This window comes from Mauremys reevesii, linkage group 9 (genome assembly GCF_016161935.1).
Source record: "Mauremys reevesii isolate NIE-2019 linkage group 9, ASM1616193v1, whole genome shotgun sequence".
In the NCBI taxonomy this organism is placed as follows: domain Eukaryota; kingdom Metazoa; phylum Chordata; order Testudines; family Geoemydidae; genus Mauremys; species Mauremys reevesii.
This window is the reverse complement of record NC_052631.1, coordinates 6784067-6802394: the sequence shown is the minus strand read 5'-3', so window position 1 is coordinate 6802394 and position 18328 is coordinate 6784067. Positions and strand designations below refer to the sequence as shown.

General features: G+C 62.6%; 1 protein-coding gene across 1 annotated transcript; it reads right to left on the bottom strand.

The window, feature by feature from the left end:
* Positions 1-558: 558 nt before the first annotated feature.
* Positions 559-18002, bottom strand: PRSS56 (serine protease 56). The gene is made up of 17 exons (XM_039488741.1): positions 17912-18002; positions 16423-16584; positions 13943-14104; positions 12886-12939; positions 11610-11796; positions 11093-11201; positions 10764-10923; positions 10230-10372; positions 9605-9764; positions 9082-9270; positions 4633-4794; positions 3705-3759; positions 3037-3196; positions 2417-2537; positions 2014-2103; positions 1268-1374; positions 559-732 (listed from the first exon to the last, which is right to left on the bottom strand). Exons 1-17 carry the CDS (start codon positions 18000-18002, stop codon positions 559-561), a joined length of 2286 nt encoding a protein of 761 aa, XP_039344675.1.
* Positions 18003-18328: the final 326 nt, after the last annotated feature.

Sequence of the window (18328 nt, the reverse complement as noted above, 5' to 3'; positions counted from 1 at the left end):
GCCTGGAGACACCCCCAAAGAAATCGGCTCCCTCTGGTGGCTGTTTGACTGGGAGCTGAAGCTGCTGGGGCTGGCATGGGGGCCCGGAAACGGGCCTGGGGGCCCAGGGTTAGGCCCAGCTCTGCCAAGAAAGGAAAGCCCAGGGGGAGGCTGTTCCTTCTAGCTGCCCGTGTCCAGGCCATGCCCTGCCAAGGGGCGCACAGCTGCAGTTCGGCTTAGCCCAATGAGATCCGGGGGAGGGGGGCTGCATTTCAGCCCCATGGAGTCCCCTGGGGCTGGCCCAGACTCCAGGCTGCGTGGGAGGTGGAGGGGACCCCTCCAGTCCTGGCTGCCCCCCTGCCTAGGGAAGGCCCTGCTGTGAGGAGCTGGCTTTGGGGTCCCGGCAGTTTCCATGGCAACAGGCTGTGCCAGGCCGGGTCCTGCTTGCTGTGCTGAGGGACCCGGCTGGTGCCTGGCTCTGGCGCTGCCGCGTCTCCAGGCTGGCGCTGAGTAGGGACCCCCGGCCGGCTCTCCTCTCCCCACCGGGGGCCGGCTCTCCTCTCCCCACCAGGGGCCGCGTTAGGTCTGCAAAGCTGCCAGTGCCAAGGCGATGAGGCCAGGCATGCTGCGGTATAGCGAGTCGCTCTCCAGCCCGACCAGGGCGGGGAAGACAGTGGCTTTCCCGCCAACCGTGGCCCGGACCCGTGCCCTGTACAGCCCCTTGGCATTCTTGGAGCCCAGGTCCACCAGGATCTGTGGGGAGAGGGGAGCAGTGTGAGGGGGCGCAGAGCCGTGAGGGAGCCCCCAGCAGCACAGTGACCCGGGGCAGCAGGTGCTCCAGGCTGCACGATGCCTGGGTTGGCAGGACTGCCCTGAGCGTGAGCTGGGGACCTGCCTGCCTCTGCAAGCTGCCTGCCCCCCTGCTGTGGGGTGCAGCTGGCTGGCAGCCCCTGAGGGGAGCTGGGCTCAAGGGCTGCCCCACCCCTGGCAGTGGGGTTTGAACCCAGGCTGCACAGAGATAAAGGCTAAATGGCTCAGCCCCCAGCCGGCAACTGGAGCCGCCACCAGAGGGGGACAGAGACCCTCCCCAGCTAGGGGATAGGGCAGTGCTAAGGGGAATGCGGGGAGCGGGGGAATGGTGGGGTGGGTCTCTCATTGGCAGTAGCCCTTGCAGCCCAGTGGGAGTCAGGGTGTGGTGCTGAGGGCTGGCTCAATACCCCAGCCCAGAGCAGTGGCCCCACGGCGGCCGGCCAGCTCGCTGCGTCCCTGCGGGGCATGGCTCACTCACCTCCTGGAAGGTCATGGCCAGGTCCCGCTCCGGCACCTGCAGCACCCAGCGGTAGAGCTCCCGCATGGCGTGTACCTGCAGCGCCGCCTCCTGCAGCCCTGGGCAGCCTGTGTCAAGGGGGGGGGGGAGGGGCAGTCAGAGCACTCACCGAAATCCCCCGGCTGGTGGAGAGTCGGAGCGCCAGGAGCTGGTCCCGTGGGCTTGTCCCCTGCCACCCAACCGCTGGCATTTCCCTGGCGCCTTTCGTCTCAAAGGGTCCAAAAGGGCTTGGCATGCGGTGCTGGCTGGGCAGGGATTGCTGCAGCCACCTCTGGGGTGGGGGGTAGCCGGTGTGCACAGCAATGTCACACAGCCATTGGGTGGGGGGAGCAAAGACCCTGTTTCCAGCTAAGAGGGCGGGGGGTTACCTGGCACTGGGTCTAAGAACCCCCTAGCCTGGCACAGCCCTACCCCTGGGGCCCTGACCCACAAGGGAACAGGTAAGCCTGGCCCCTGCACCCCTGGGCTGGAGAGGGAGAGACCTGGAGGGGGCATCGGGCTCAGCCGAGTGGCACGGGGCCCTGTGCGCTGAGCCCAGCTGCCAGGCTGGCTGTAGGGGTGGGCTCAATATGGCTCTGCCCCTATAGGGCATGGTGCAGGCTAGGCAACTCTTGGCTGCAGCAGGGGTCCCAGTGCAACCCTCCCCCCCTTAGCCTGGGCTGGGAGCCCGGGCCCTGTGCCGCACAACCGCTGTGGCCGGGGCATACCTCTGCGATCGCCTGGTCCCTCGTCGCTGGGGTGAGCTCCCCCCAGCTCTCGCCTCGCCCGCAGGGAGCGGTCCCCAGCAGCCGCAGGTCCTGCCATAGAGGAAGACAGAGAGGCTCCAACCACCCCCTGGGGAAAGGGCAGGCTCCCCCCGCCCCCATATGCCGCTAGTGCACCCCCAGGAACACAATGCAACGGCAGCCTGAGCCGGCACTGGAGCACCCTAGACCATGTGAGGCCAGGCGTCACAGTCCAGGGCCAGGCCCCGTGGCATGAGGCAGGGCAATGCCATGGCAGATCTAACCGGGCACGACTGTGCCTTGCACCCTGCACCCCCATGCGAGTAACTAGCTGGGGCGAGTGCCCCAAGATATGCCCCCACCTCACCCCTCCGCAAGCACTTACGGTTCAGTGGGGAGGCAGCTCCCGGCTCTGGCCCTGCTCCTCGGGCCCCCAGCTCAGCCCGCAGCCGCTGGAGAAAGGCCCAGCTGTGCCCCTTCAGCGCCTCCACTGCCCCCTCGGCCTGCTGAACCGGAGAGACGCGGGGGTGAGCGGGGCTGCATGAGCCAGGCCCGACTGGGCCACGGAGGCACCTGTCGGCAATGCCAGTGACACCGACCCCAGGTAGTGCTGGGTGCTGCGGGAGTGGGGGCTGGGCCAGGGATGTCAGGAAGGGGATGGGGATGGAGGATGGGGCCTGTGCTGGGGAGAGATGAGGTGGGGGGAAGATGGGGTCAGGAAGGAGCTGGGGGGAGGGAATGTGCTGAGGTCAGGCAGGGAGGGGGTGGGTTGATGGGGTGCCAGTCAGGTGGGGGGTGCTGGGGTCAGAGGGGATTTACAGCCGTTCCTGCCCCAGGGCTAGGGCCGTGGCAGCTGGGGGGGGGGGGGGGATTTGGATTCCAGCTGAGTGGAGACTGTGTGAACTGGGGGGAGGCAGGTGCCCCTGGCCATCTTCAGGCTGCAGTGCTGCCCTCTTTGGAGAGGCTGAGGTCCCCCCTCCCCGATCACAGCCCCCGCCCCCTTACCTGCAGGAAGAGCTGCTCCTCCCCATGGAGTTGCCCGGCGGCCAGTGCAAGAGCTGGGGGGGCCATGTCGCCCCCAGCCATGGCGTTCAGCTCCCCCACCCAGTCCTCCAGCGTGGGGCCCACGGCCTGGAACAGCGCCAAGAAGGGTGGGGGCCGGGTCCTGCGACGAGGGGCAGGGTGAGGGGCAGGGAGATGCAGCCCTGCCACGGCCAGTAGCAGAGCCTTGCGGGAGCGGGGGTCCCAGCAGCCCCTGGGGTGCACCAGACAGCACCAGCCCAGGGGACTGTAACCCTGCAGCCAAACCCTCTATTGCCCCCTTTCGAGTCAATTCCACCCCCACACGCCCAGCCCGGTGGGACCGTGCCCCCCGCGGAGCCTGGCTCCCGTGGCCGGCTGGCTGCGGGGCTGTCCAAGCAGTGGGGGATGTCTGGGGTGAGGGAGGGGTGACACATGCCCCCTGGACCCTGCCAGGGGCCACGTGTGTATCCCCTGGCACTGGCCTGAGCCCCACAGCCTGTTTCCCCCAAACCCACCCCCAGCCCCGATCCCGAGCCCCATGTCTGGCCCTGCCCTCCTGCCTCCCCCCACTCCCTCGCCCCATGGCTGGCACCTCTTCCCCCCTCCCTGATCTCCCGCTGGACCCCGCCCAGCCCTGGGCCTGGCTTTACCTGTTGGGGACGCTCGGGAGCTCTTCAGGGCTTGCCTGCCCCTCGGCCCCCTGCCCTGGGGGAATGATGCAGGATTCAGTCTAGGGAGCTGGGGCGCCGGTGGGGCAGGATGGGGGGCTGGCAGCGGGTGGGGCAAGTAGAGGCCATGCTGCTCTGGGCATGTGCCAGGGAGCTGGCCTGGTGCCCCAGCACAGGCCCTGCCATGGGCTGAGAGAGCCCCTGTGCAGGCAGCTGGACGCTGCGGGGATGGGGGGCAGCCGGCTCCTGGAAAGACCCTGCACCCTGCAGCGCTGAGGAGGGACGGGAGGTGCCAGGCTGTAGCTGAGGCAATTGGGGACCCCATACTGGGAGTGCCTCCAAAGCCCCCAGTGGAGGTTGGGGGTGGGTTCAAGGTTCCCTAAGACGAGCGAGTGGGTCCCCCTATATCCCTGTGCGGGCACAGAGCTGGGAGCCAGAGGCAGGATATGGGGGGTCTGGGTTGGGAGTCCCTGCTGTGGCAAGGGTGGGGGAGGTGGGAAATCCAGGGGGTGGGGGTTCCTGCCATGTTCTGGAGGGGGGAGATCTGGGGGGCAGGTACCTGCCATGACCTGGGGAGGTAGGAGACCCAGGGGGCAGGGGTCCCTGGTGTGGTCTGGGCCGGGGAGGAAGGAGATTGGGGTGATGGAGGTCCCTGGCATAGCCTGGCCAGGGGATGTGGAGTTCTGGGATGGGGCGTCCCTCCCTGTCGTGGCCCGGCTGGGGGAGGTGGGTGATCCGGTGGGATGGGGGTCCCTGACATGGCCTGGGTGGGAGATTGGGCTGGGGGGATGCGAGGGTCCCTGTCGTGGCCTGGCCGGGAGAGGTGGGAGATCTTGGGGGGGGGGGATGGGGGTCTCTGGCATGGCCCGGGTGGGAGATCTAGGGGATAGCAGCTCCGTGGGGCAGGTACCTGTGGTGGCCCGGCGAGCCCGGACGGGGAAGAGGTGCCCGTAGAGCTGCTCCATGAAGCGGGGCAGGGTGTGGGTGAAGAAGGCAAAGTCCACCTGGTTTCGGAAGAACTCCTCGGCCTGGCGCAGGAAATCCAGCAGCATCTGGGCATAGGAGCGCAGCTCTGTGCGGAACGGGTGTGACGTTATGAGTGTAATGTGAAAGGTGACAGGGCCAGAAAGAGTTAATGACCTGACCCAGGGCCGAACTTTAAAGGTAAATGACTAGAGCTTTGAAATGCAGCCGGCATTGCTGGAGATGGAAGGGGAGCTGTTTGCTCAGGACTTGTGATGTAAGCAAACAAGTCTCCTCTATTACTATGGCTTTGATTCAAAGACCAAAAAAGGAGCCTTGTATTAACATTTAGGAAGACACTTGAGTGAAATAGTATTATTGTCTCTCTATCTCTGAATCACAGAATCGTAGACTCTCAGGGTTGGAAGGGACCTCAGGAGTTATCTAGTCCAACCCCCTGCTCAAAGCAGGACCAACCCCAACTAAATCATCCCAGCCAGGGCTTTGTCAAGCCTGACCTTAAAAACCTTTGAAGGTTGTGGTAACCTGTATCTGAACTGTTTAATGGATAAATTACCCTGTGCTAATTGCCATGATGTTTGGGAGAAGGAAAGTTAAGCCTATTGTTTTCTCAGGCCAAAAGGCTGCTGGTGATGTATAAAAATCCTGGGGCACGATCCTTCATCTCCAATTTGCTTTGGGTTTCAAGAAGGGGAAACCCTAAGCCATAAGAATTGAGATTCCCAGTCACTGACTGGAGTCACCCTGAATATAGGCATTGGACTATAACCTGCGGGCTATTTCTAAAAGGACTTTTGGCAACTATCTGAACCTCAAGAATTGAACTCAAGTCAGTCTGTATATTGATCTTTTACCCAACTCTCTTTTCTTTTTTAATAAATTTTAGTTTAGTTAATAAGAATTGGCTATAAGCGTGCATTTGGGGTAAGATCTAACTTATCACTTGACCTGGGTCTGGGGTTTGGTCCTTTAGGATCCAGAGAACCTCTTTCTTTTACTGGCGTGTTGGTTGTCATAACCAGTCATCCCCAGGACGAGCGGCACTGGGGGTGATACTGGGAAACAAGTATCTAAGGGAATTGCTTGTGGGACTTTGTGACTAAGTGGGGGATTGTCTTGTTTTTTCCTTGTTTTTCCAGTGGGTTGCATGCAGAGGGGGTGGGACTCAGTGTCCCCAGGTGTTACTGGTTTAACGAGGTGAGGGGAGAGGGAGTTTGTTGTTACAGAGGACTAGAGAGGGAACTTGGGACCCCAGCCGATGGCCTGGAGGATGGAGACCCCAGCGACTGGTGACCTGGAGGCCCAGCTCAGGAGTCTCAGCCAGTTCTGGCCAGTGGGAGGACAATGGGCTGTGAAGAGAGGACCCTGGTGACCTAACCAGCCGGTTCCGGCCAGAGGACAGAAGAGAGGAGACGAGGCCCAGGCGACCCTGTTTACCTGGAGAGAAGACAATGGACAGAGGGGGCTTGCGGCTGGGGATATCAGAGGCCCAGCTGGGAAGCAGGGGGGCTCTGGGCTGGAGAGGGGGAGCAGGCAGAGCCCACCTGGCTGCAGGGGAGACTGGGATGTGCTGTGCAGAGGGAGGCCAGGCCTGAGGCTGGAGAGTTTCCTGTGCTGGGTACAAACGCTCAATAAACCCTCCTGTTTTATGCTGGCTGAGAGTCATATAGAATCATAGAATCAAGATCAGAATTAGAATCTATGGATCCCTAGTCTGACCCTCCCCAGAGATGCTCCACACCCTAGCCGATCCACCTCCTTAGCCCATGCTTGGAGGAAGAGCGAACCCCCGAAAAACCTCAGGGAGAAAAACCTCCAGTCTTCCTGGTCCTTCCCGACCCCAAATATGGAGGAAGACCGAGTTATATCACACCACTCTCCAATTAAACTACCCACAACTCTGAAGGTTATATATTACCATTGACCCATTAATTCTATTTACCAGTGTACCTATTTACCCACCTATTGACTCCCCCCTTTATCTATCATACCATCCCTCCATAGTCTCATCTAGCTTAATCTTAAAGTCATGCAGTCCACCTTCCCCAGTGTATCCTCTGTAGGCTGTCCTGTTCCTGACTTCCTGATTTTTAGAGAAATTTCCGTCGCCTGAATTTTTGAATTCCTCCTTTTTATATTATTTGTCCTTGTCCTCGTGTCCACAGTAGCACTGAGCTGAAATTTTTTTCTTTCTTTTCCTTCTCCCTCTATTATATTTAATATTTAATTAAAATATCTCCTCTTCCTCTTCTTTTCCTTATCGAAAAAAAAAACAGAGCTCCTCCTTCTTTCTCTTCATAGGAAAGGCCTTCCATTCCACGGATCATTCTAGTTCTCTTTCTTTTTTTTTTGTTGAATTCATCCTTCTTAAACATGAGAGACCAAAACCAAACACAATACAACGTGAATAAATACTCTTATATATACTATAACACTTATATCACCTTCCTTACCCTACCTATACCAACCTAATGCCGCATTAGCTTCAAGACCGCATTAGCTTTCACATCACATCACATCACATCCATTGCTCACTCAGGACCTCATCCTACCTTCTCCTCTCCTTCTCCTCCTCCTTCTCCCTCCATTTCTATAACTAATGTCTAATAAGTTCTTGTCTTACATCTTATGCACTTCTCACTATTGAATTTCATCCAATTACTAATACTCCAGTTTACAAAAGTATACATACTCATCTAAATCTCCCTATCCCAATCTCAATCCCTCTTCGAATTGGCAATACAAACTGGCAACTTTCCACTCCTACTCTTTTAAACTCCCTCAGGTACTCTTGAATAAAATCAATAAATAAAAAGAATGAATATAAAAACCCCAAAACCGAGGCAGGAGGAACACCAACCACACCCCCCTTCCCCTCCAATACTCCCTCTCCCCTTCTACCCTCCCCTCTTCTCCCTTATCCACCTCTCCATTTTCATTTGATTTTCCCATTTTAATTTAACCATTAATCAATTCTTCTTGCTTAACCCAATTACCAACCTTACTAACAATAAATATATTATATTAGATCCACCTCATTCAAAAAATCTAAAACTTTCTCAAAGAAAAAAGAATCAGATCAAGTTGGTTTTTTCTACCTATAATCTATATCTATAATCCAATCTATCTATCCCCATCGGCCTCATGCTCCTCATCCTCTTTTCTTCTTTTTCTTTTTTTTTTTTAGATGAGAGACTAGAGACTAACAGGCCTATAATTCCCTATTTTTCCTTCTTTTTCCCCTTGAAGGAATAGGAACTACATTAGCTCAGTCTACCATCCACAATTTACAATCCAATTTTTTGATTTATTAAAGTTATTAACGGGCTTAATAATATCTCCCTTATTCCCTAAATATTAGGGATGAAGATTATCCGCCCCCCTGATTTGCTTCCGTTAAGCTGTTCAAGTTGGCTCTACCTCAGATACCGTAAATGTCTACCCCCCATCTCATTTCCATTCATCGGTCCCTCTATCACTATTCCTTAGCCCTTCATTAGCCTCATTAAAGACCGAGTCACTCCGGGCTAGAGAACAGGGGGCATCATCCCCTTCGGGGGTGGAGGCCCTGGGGGTCCAGAGCAAGGGGACTCCCTGAGGGGGCCCACGGCAGAGACAGACGTGCTGAGGCTCAGAGAGGTGCGGCTCCAGGAGGTGGAGGGGCCTGACCCCGAGAGAGAGTGGACCCCCGGGAAGGGCTGTCGCACTGGAAGGGGCTCCCGCCACGAGCCGCACGGTGGGCACGGCCTGTGAGTCCGTGACAGACTTGTGGGTAGCCAGTGGGGTAAAACCGAAGTTTTCTCCCTTTGGCCGGCTCGGTGTGCAAAGCAACCCCACCCTGGGGCTGTCACTGCCCTGCGCGAAGCAATTTGTCCTGAATTGGTAGCTCAGTGGTGTCCCGCCAGAGGCAGCATCGTTACAACGGGTGTTAGCGGGATGTCCCCCCAGTGCCCACAGGGCAGCTGGCACTGCCCTCACTCAGCAAGGCCCTTGTCCCTTTAGCTCCGCGGCCTGGGCCTGGGGCACCCTGTGTGCCCTCCCTGTCCTGCTCAGCCCCTACAGCCGCCCCATTAGCTATAGGACCCCAATCTCACCCCCCGGCCCTGCTCTGCTCCCCCGGCCCTTCCCCTCGGGCGGCCCCATCTGCAGGGTAGGAGCAACAGAGGGTAGCTCTGACCTCGGGGGGGGGGGGGGGAAGGGGTTGGTGCCAGGTTGTGGGCCTGAGGCCCGGAGAGTGCTGAGGGTCAGAGTCCCTGGGCCACAGCTCACGCCAAGAGCTCAGGGTGTGTCCCCCAGGCCTCCCAGCCCGGTGCCCCCCAGCCCGGAGGCTCTGCGCCCTGGCAGCGCCCAGCCCCTCCCGGCCAGCGCCACTCACCACATCTCCTCCTCTTCATCCTGCAGGTCTCCTCGGCGACCCGGGCACAGGCAGCCTGGCCTTGGGGCGGGGCGCACGACTGGGCATAGAAGGCGCACAGGTGGGCGAGCTCTGCGTGCTGGCGCTCGCCGGGCAGCTGGGATGCGGCCAGCAGCTCGAAGCAGGTGGGCTCTCTGCTCTCGGGTGATTCTGGGGAGGGCAAGGGGCTAGGTGTTAGGAACAGGAGAAAGGGCCACACCCCTGGGTACCACCCCACCTTTCCCCTCCCCTGGGGGACCCTCGGATGCTGCCCCAGCCCTCCCCAAGGGGGATCCCTGGCACCACTCCCTGAGGGACTCCCGGGCATTGCCCCACCACATCCTGCTTACAGACACTCGGGTGTCCTAGTGGCTTAGTTCCCCGCCCTGGCACTGCCATCTGTGCCCCCTTCCCTCCATGGCTGACGGTGCCCTGCAGTGCCCAGTCCCAGCCAGCCAATGCCCATTCCTCCCTGGTTCAGTGCCGAGCCGGCCATGGCACTCACTGTCCATCTGGCGGCGGATCCAGTCGGCGAAGGCCGTCACACGGGTGTACACGCCCGGCTTGCCCTGTTCCCCGCAGCCGTCCCCCCACGACGTGATGCCGTACAGCACGGACTGCTGCGACCCGGACTCCTGGCACGTCAGGGGCCCGCCCGAATCTCCCTGGGGGAGAAGCAGCCACAGGCTGGCATGAAGCATGGGCAGGGTGGGCAAAGCAGGGACCACCTCTGAGGTCCCCCAGGAGCACGTGGCCCAGGAAGCCACTCTCTACCCGGCCCCATCCTGCCAGTGGCCACTTTGGGTAGAGGGTAAACTGAGTCACGGAGCCGGGCAGGCCCTGGCCAGCAGCTGAGTCGGCAATAGGACCTAGGAGTCCTGGGCTCCTAAATGGTCTAGATTAAGGGATCCCCCTGCTCTGCCCTGCCCCATCCAGGCAGCCCCCCTCGCCCTGTGCCTGGCTCTGCCACCAGGTCACGCTCAGTGGAGGGATTCCAGCCTGGTGCGTGCCAGCCCCAGTTCTGCCCTCTGGTGGATTGCAGTGGCACTGCTGGCCTTGGGACTGGCTACTCCGTGCCTGGCCCACGGTGGGGGCACCCCCTCCTCACCCCGGGACCCCCCAGGCGTTACCTGGCAGGAGTCGATGCCGCCGGCCAAGTAGCCGGCACAAAACATGGCGCTGGTGAGCAGCTCCTTGCCCAGCGCGCTGCGGCAGGCGTCCTGGCTCAGCACGGGCACCCGAGCCTCCATCACCACCTCGGCCGACGGCCCCTCTGCCAGGGCAAAGAGCAAGTCATGGGAAGGGGCTGCTGCCCCCACTGTACCCCCCCACCCCTGCGGTGCCTGGGCCTAGCGCCCGGGCAGCAGGGAGCCATCCCCGGCCCGTCTGCAGCGCCAGGGCCAACCCCGCTCCGGGCCGGGCTGATAGGAGCTCTGCTGGGGGTGCGAGGGCAGCACCTGGCTGCTGGGTTGGCTGAGATGCCGGATGCCCTGTCCCAGCTTTGGGGAGATGCCCGGGTCACTGGGGCCCACTGGCCTCCAGAGGATGCTGCTCCGGCAGGGAAAGCGCCTGGACCAACCCCCACTGCCCTGGCAGGGGGCCCGCCATCAGGGGGTGCAGGGGAGCACTGGGCGGCACTGGCCCCGGCCCCGCCCCCCACCTACCTTGGTAGAGGGACCCCCAGCCGGCGATGTAGCAGGGCGTCCCTGGGCCGGGCTCCTCCGGCCCCTCGGGCAGGCACACCGGGCTCAGCCGTGCCGAGGGGGCCACCGGGCGCGCCAGCTCCAGCAGCGCCACGTCGCTGTGGAAGGTCTTGGGGTTGAACTGTGGGGCAGAGGAGCAGGGGGTCAGGGAGCGGTGGAGCCGGGGATGGTGCTGGGGGATTGGGATGCTGGGGGCAGTCGGGGCCCCAGGGTGGTCGGGGGGGGGGGACTCTGGGCACAGGCGCCTGGGGTGTGCAGGTGGGGGACATGCGGGGGGGGCCCCCCCTTACCTTGGGGTGGGTGATGATGCGGTTGACGGGCAGCACCTGCTCGCCCTCGTCCCACTTGGCAAGATCGTAGTCCCCCACCACCACCGTCCAGGCCAGCTCATTGCGGTTCCTGCGGGGGGGTGGAGGAGGGAATGAGGGGGGGCAGGCAGAGCCAGGCCCCCTCCCGCTCCCCGCACAGGGGATCTGGCCCCAGGCACCTCTGCCAGCTGGGGCCCTCAGGGCTCCCTGCCCTGGGGCTCAGCTGCCCTGCGCCAGGCACCTTCCCCCCCATCAGGGGGCAGCAGGGCTGGGCCCGAGCAGTGGCTGGGCAGGGTGGCGTGGTGAGGGGCAGGCTGCCCCATTGCCCCTGGGAGCCGAGCTGCACAGGGGCCGTGCCCTGTGGCTGGGGCAGCCCAGCCTGTGTCTGCCCTGGGCTGGCACCGGCCAGCTGCCCTCAGTGCTCCCATGGGAGATGCCCCCGCTCCGCTGCCGGGTGCCTGTCGCTGCCCGCGCCCCCTGGGGCTAGCCCCAGCCGTACCCGGCGAAGCAGTGCGCAGCCGTGAGGACCCAGGTGTCCCCCACCAGCACCCCGCCGCACATCAGCTCCCCGCCCAGCCGCACCGAGACCAGCCAGGGCCAGGCGCCCCGCGGGGCCACGCTGCCCCCCACGATCTTGCCCTTGGCTGCTGTGGCATTGGGCGCCACCACCCCCTGGCCACACGTCCCTGGGGAGGAAGAGAGAGAGAAAGAGAAGAGATCAGATGGGGGGAGGGAGGAGGCTTCCCCCCAGCTCTGCCAATGCCCCTCACTCCCGACCCGCAGCCCCCTGCTATCCTTGTGCTACATGTTTCATGAGACAAGAGGCTCAATTGGGCCCCAAAATTCTTGGGTGCCACCGAGGGCCCAGCCTTGGGCCCCTCTCAGGCCCGAATCAGGCGGGTTAGAGCATCTGTTCCCTTAACAGGGCTCTGCAGGGGTGGGTCCAGCCTGGGGCTGGGAGCTGGAGTGGAAGGGCCTCTCTTCATGGTGCTGTCATGCTTAATTCCAGGAGTGCTTAATAACAAGGGGTGTGTGTGTGTGTGTGTGTGTGTGTGTGTGTGTGCGTGCGCGCACACTGGGGGTGCACTGCACGGTGCACGTGTGTGTATGGTGGGGATGCACTGCACAGGGCGTGTGTGCTCACTGGGAATGCACTGCACGGTGTGCGTGTGCACATGCCAGGAATGTACTGCATGGTGCATGTGTGCACACTGAGGATGCACTGCACAGGGTGTGTGTGTCTGTGCTGGGGATGCACTGCATGGTGCGCATGTGTGTGCACATCGGGGATGCACTGCATGGTACATGTGTGCGTATGCCAGGTATGCGCTGCGTGGTGCGTGTGTGTCTGTGCCAGGGTTTCACTGCGTGGTGCGTGTGCACGCGCCGGGGCTGCACTGCACGGCACGTGCGCGTGTGGGCCGGGGACTCACACAGCTGCGTCCTGGGGCAGTTGAGGGCACCCCCACAGTCCTGCCAGTTGCCAACACCGACCTCGGTGCCCACGCAGGGAGCGAGCGCTGAGGGGTGGCGCTGTGGCCCCATGCAAGCTTGGCAGGGTGGGTAGAGGGTATGAGGAGCTCAGCAAGCTGTGCCCATCCACGGTGAACCCAACGGGGCAGCTGCCTCTGCCCCCATGGGGCCTCTGCCCCATCGCCATGTGTCACTGAAGCTGGGGCACATGGGAAGGCATGTGCCTGCCTGGCAGCAGGGCAATGCCCAGCCCTCGCTCCTGTGCCCACCACACACCTGGGATGGGCCAGCTGCAGACTGACCTGGTGCCGGCTGGTCCGAGAGGACGTTCATATCATCCATGTCACTCTCCAGCCCTGCAGGGAGACAAGACCCGAGAGATGGGCCGTGCTGCAGGCACACATGCCCCCTGCGTGCCAGGGCCTCCTGCACTCCCCACCCACCCCCCGGCTGGGCCCCTTCACAGCCCCCCAGGCCTGCGGAAATCAGCCTCCTGCCCAGGCTGGGGTGTCCCTGCCATTTGGTGTTTGTTTCTGTAGGGTCTCCTGCGAGCGTGGGGCAGTGCACACTGGTTTATTAAGGGGTCTCCTGGGAATGCTGGGGTTGCACACGCTGGTGTGTTATCGTAGGGTCTCCTGTGAGTGTGGGGCTGCTCACAGTGGTTTGTGTATTGTGGGGTCTCCGAGGAGCGAAACCCAGCTACTCAGTGGGCTGGGCTCGTCTAAGTGAGGAGGAGCTGTGACAGCCTGGGACCTAGGGGCTCCCTCGCTCTGTCCCATCTGTGGGTGGCAGGGGAGCCAGAGAGGCCTCCGGGGCTGCGGGGACAGGAGACAGGTCAGAGGGGAGCCCACTCCCCGCTCACGGGCTACGCATGGGGCTGGGCTATCAGCCGAGGGCACCATGCTGCCGAATTTCTTTCCTTACCCTTACGCCCTCCCTCCGGTTCTCCCCCCAGAGTGCAGTCTGAACACCCATTGGCTGGGCCATTGTTTGTTATTGTAGGGTCTCTTGGGAAAGCTGGGCTGTGCACGCATAGGGTTTATTGTAGGGTCTCTCCAGAGAGTTGGGCTGCACACACACAGGTTTGTTATTGTAGGGTCTCTCCAGAGAGTTGGGCTGCGCACACACAGGTTTGTTATTGTAGGGTCTCTCAGGAGGGCAGGGTTGTCTGTGGGGGATGGTGCTGCCCACACGTTAGCCATCCTTGCCCCTGCGTGGTGTTACCAAGACAGCGGTGAGGCCGCCTGTGCTGGTTTGTTATTGTAGGGGCGCTCGCTGGAGCGAACAGGCTGTAGGCACCAGCAGGGCTTTCAGCGCTGCTGGCATGCGTGGCCGGGCGGGCGGGGGGCTGGCACTCACGGGCACACTCCCTGCTCCGGTTGCCGCAGTCCCCAGAGAGGCAGGGCGCGCACTCCCCACACTCCCGCAGCCGCTGCTCGTGCTCGGCCAGCACCCCCTGCAGGGCCACCAGGGCGCTCTTCAGGGCGGCCTCCAGGACCAGCGTCCCCCGGCTGGACAGTGCTGCAGAGAGAGAGAGAGGGGAGCCTGGTCAGCCCTAGCCCACGGCCCTGACTGCCAGCGGCTCCAAGCCCCCTTGCCTCCCCTTGGGGCTGCTCTCACTTACGCTGCTCCTCAGCCACGCCCCTTCCCTACCCCTGGCCACGCCCCCCCATGCAGGGGGATCCCAGAGCACAGTTCTGCCCCTCATCTCCCCATTGGGCCTCTATGTGACTGCGACTCAGGCCCCGGAGTGCAGGGAACAGACCAAAGGGGCACAATGCCAGGCCCTGGCAGCTGCGGAGATCATAGAATACCAGGGTTGGAAGGGACCTCAGGAGGTCTCTAGTCCAGCCCCCGCTCAAAGCAGGACCAAGCCCCAGACAGATTTTTGCCCCAGATCCCTAAATGGTCCCCTCGAGGATTGAACTCACAACCCTGGGTTTAGCAGGGAGCTATCCCTCCCCCCAGTCTGGGGGTGAGCTGGGTCCTCCTGCCCGCCTCAGCCTCCCCTGCAGTAGCTGGCCCCGGTCCAATCCTGGATCCCTCTGCCTGGGATTGGCTCGCCCCTGGCGTGGGGCCTGTCTTTCCTCCTCCGGGCTCAGGCGGTTCTGGCTGCTGGCCCCGCTGGGTGGGATCCCATCCCATGCCTGGCGGTGAGGGTCAGCGGGCGATGGGAGCCCCACCCCCCCACCGGCGCTCCGGCGCAATGGCATTCCAGCTGGCGAGCCACGCAGGAGCCGTGAAGCCACGTGCCTCCCAGGCAGCAAGGAGCCGGCAAGGAGGGTCTTTCCCCTGTTGTGCCTGAGCCTCACAGAGCGTGGTGCGGAGCCACGTGGGAGCCCGCCCCACCCTCACCCTGGGGCAAGCTGGCACGGAGAGCAAAGGGGCTTGCCCACGGTCCCAGGTGAGCACGTGGCAAAGCGGAGAATAGGACCTGGCTCCCCTGTGGGCATAGGGTGTGTTGCAGGTCGGACACACAGAGCGCTCCCCTGCGGCAGGGCGCGGCGCCTGGGTTTCAGGGCCTATAGAGGCTGAGTGCCGAGTGCCAGGCTCTGGGAGTGGGGGAGAGCTGAGCTTGGGACCCGGTTCAGCCTGTCTGGGCACCCCCCCCCCAAACGACAATGGGCTTGTCAGGGCTTCGCGCCACAACACGGGGGTGTGCTGGGCATGGCGCTTGGCAACCAGACTCACTGCAGGGAAGGTGCCCTGCCCCTCCAGCCGGGGTGGGATTATGCGTTTGCACTGGGGGGAGGGGTTGCATTGGCGATGGGGTGTGTGCCTGGGGGGGTATTTGCATGGGGAGAGGGGTTGTGTTTGCGTTGTGTGTGGTTGCATTAGCGGGTTGCAGGAGCAGTGTTTGCATTGCAGGCTTGCTCTGGGGGGTGTTTGTGAGAGTCCACTGCCTTTTACAGGGGTGCTCAGGTTCCCAGGAGCTACCTCAGAGCACGGGCCGGGGGCCGGGACCCCAAGGGCCCATCCAAGGCTCCCCATGAGAGGCTCAGCCCGTCCCCTCGCCTGGGAATTCCCACCCAAGAAGCAAGGCAGAGTTTGGCTGCAGTGGCTGAGGTTCAGGGATGAGCCCACCCCGGACCTGGTATTTTCAATTACTCTGCAAAAGCCAACAGGTGCATGCAGGGTGGGGACAGCTCCCTCCCCCACACATCTTCCCCTCGGCCCTTCCTGCTCCCAGCAGTGCCCCCCACGAGCCTGACCAACCCCTGCAAAAAGCCCAGGGCGGCCACCGTGAAACCCACCAGGATGGGAGCCCCGAGCCATTGCAACGAACCACACAGCCCTGGGGATCCCCGGGGTGGGGGACCGCAAAGGGGTTTGCCCATGGTCCCAAGTGAGCAGCAGGCAAAGCTGGGAATATAGGACCCAGGAGTCCTGGCTCCCAGCTGCCCTGTTCTAACCATTAGACCCTACTGCCCTCCCAGAGCCAGGAACGGGACCCAGGAGTCCTGGTTCCCAGCCCCCCTCCCGCTCTAACCATTAGACCCTACTCCCCTCCCAGAGCCAGGAATGGGACCCAGCGTCCCCCCCGCTCTAACCATTAGACCCTACTCCCCTCCCAGAGCCAGGAATGGGACCCAGCGTCCCCCCCGCTCTAACCATTAGACCCTACTCCCCTCCCAGAGCCAGGAATGGGACCCAGCGCCCCCCCCCGCTCTAACCATTAGACCCTACTCCCCTCCCAGAGCCAGGAATGGGACCCAGCGTCCCCCCCGCTCTAACCATTAGACCCTACTCCCCTCCCAGAGCCAGGAATGGGACCCAGCGCCCCCCCCGCTCTAACCATTAGACCACGCCTGCACAACATGTGGCCCCCGTAGGCTCACTGTGCGGCCCGCGGGCAAGCGGCAGGATGGGGCTGCTGGGTTCGCCCACCTCACCGCCCCGCACGCGCCGTGCTCCAACCGCCCTAACAACCAGAACCGCACGTGTCTCCGTCTCCCGCTCCCCTCGGCTGGCGTACAGCGGGTGCGTCACTTCCGGGCCCGCTGAGGCGGGAAGCGCTGGGCACGAGGCAGAGCTGGTAAGTGCCGAGCGAGGGGAGGGGCGCCCGGCCTGGGCTCGAGCCACAGCTCGGAGGGGGGACGGGGGACTGGGCCGAGACCCCCTCTAAGACTCCCCTTCGGTTGGGGGTGGGGCGACTACTGCGCTGGTTGGTCCCCGGGCGGCCTCCGTAGTGATGGGGCGGGTGGGGGGGGTTTGAACTGTCTGTGGACAGCCAGGAAATCCCCGGGGGGAGACGCACGCGTGTGTGTTGCACCTGCCCTGCCCCAACTGCTGCCCCCTTCCCTGGTCCAGGGACCTTCCCCCTCCCTGGCCCTTATCACACTGCCCCCCCCAGGCTCCCTGCGGCCCCTGTGTTTCTGTGTTGGACAGTCACATCTAATCCCTTCACACCGCCCCCCTTTCCCCTCCCCTTAGTTTATAGCCCCAGAAAATCCCTTCAAGTTGTCCCCCATTTCCCCTCCCCTTATCCATGGGGGGATGACGAGCCGAGCGGGCGGGCGGGCAGTGGCGATGAGACTTTATACTGGGGTGGGGGTTGTTTCCGCGGGGCTGGGCGGCGAGATGTGTTTCGGGGGGTCTGGGCGGCACTGGGGGGGTTTTGGGGAGGCCGGGGGGTTCGGCCCTCAGCTGTTTTCTTTGGAATAATACGGCTCTCGCTGCTTTACGAGTTGTGCAGGCCTGGTTTAGTCCCTACTCCCCACCCAGAGCCAGGAGTCCTGGTTCCCAGCCCCTTGCTCTAACCATTAGACCCTACTCCCCCTCCAGAGCCAGGAACGGGATCCAGGAGTCCTGGTTCCCAGCCCCTGCTCTAACCATTAGACCCTACTCCCCCTCCAGAGCCAGGAACGGGATCCAGGAGTCCTGGTTCCAGCCCCTGCTCTAACCATTAGACCCTACTCCCCCTCCAGATCCAGGAACGGGATCCAGGAGTCCTGGTTCCCAGCCCCCTGCTCTAACCATTAGAACCTACTCCCCCTCCAGAGCCAGGAACGGGATCCAGGAGTCCTGGTTCCCAGCCCCCTGCTCTAACCACTAGACCCTACTCCCCTTCCCAGAGCCAGGAACGGGACCCAGGAGTCCTGGTTCCCAGCCCCCTGCTCTAACCACTAGACCCTACTCCCCTTCCCAGAGCCAGGAACGGGACCCAGGAGTCCTGGTTCCCAGAACCCGCCCCCCCCCACACACACACTCCCTTGGCAGCTGCACCAATCCTGTAAGCAAAGCCCCCTGGCAGCAAATGAGCCCCTTGCCTGGAGCCTGGTTGCCCGGCGGGGCTCTGCCTGGTGCCCCACCGGCGCCCGCACTGACCTTGCAGGACGCTGGCTGGCATCTGGTGAAGCTCCTTGCCCAAGGGGGCGCCAGCCGTCAGCTGCAGGAGGCAGAGCAGCGGCAGCAGCATGGTGTGGCAGGTGGGAGCGCTAGGCTGGTTCTGGGCAGGCTTTTCCCCTCTGCCTGCCTGGCCGCTGGGCCGGGAGCTGGGCCGGCGCAGGGGTCCCCCCCTCGCTCCTCGTCTCCGCCGCTGCGTGCTCTGGAGATGACAGGGGAACAATGAGTCCCGGGGCGAATGGCGTTGTATATATACAGTGCCCCAGGGGGGGCCGGGGCCGCGCTTTCCCATGCTGGGGGACACACAAACGGCTGAATTCATTAAGGCAGCGCCCGGCAGTGGTGCCAGGGCCCTGCCGTGGGGATGGGCCGGGAAGGTGCCGGTAAGTGGGGGCGGGA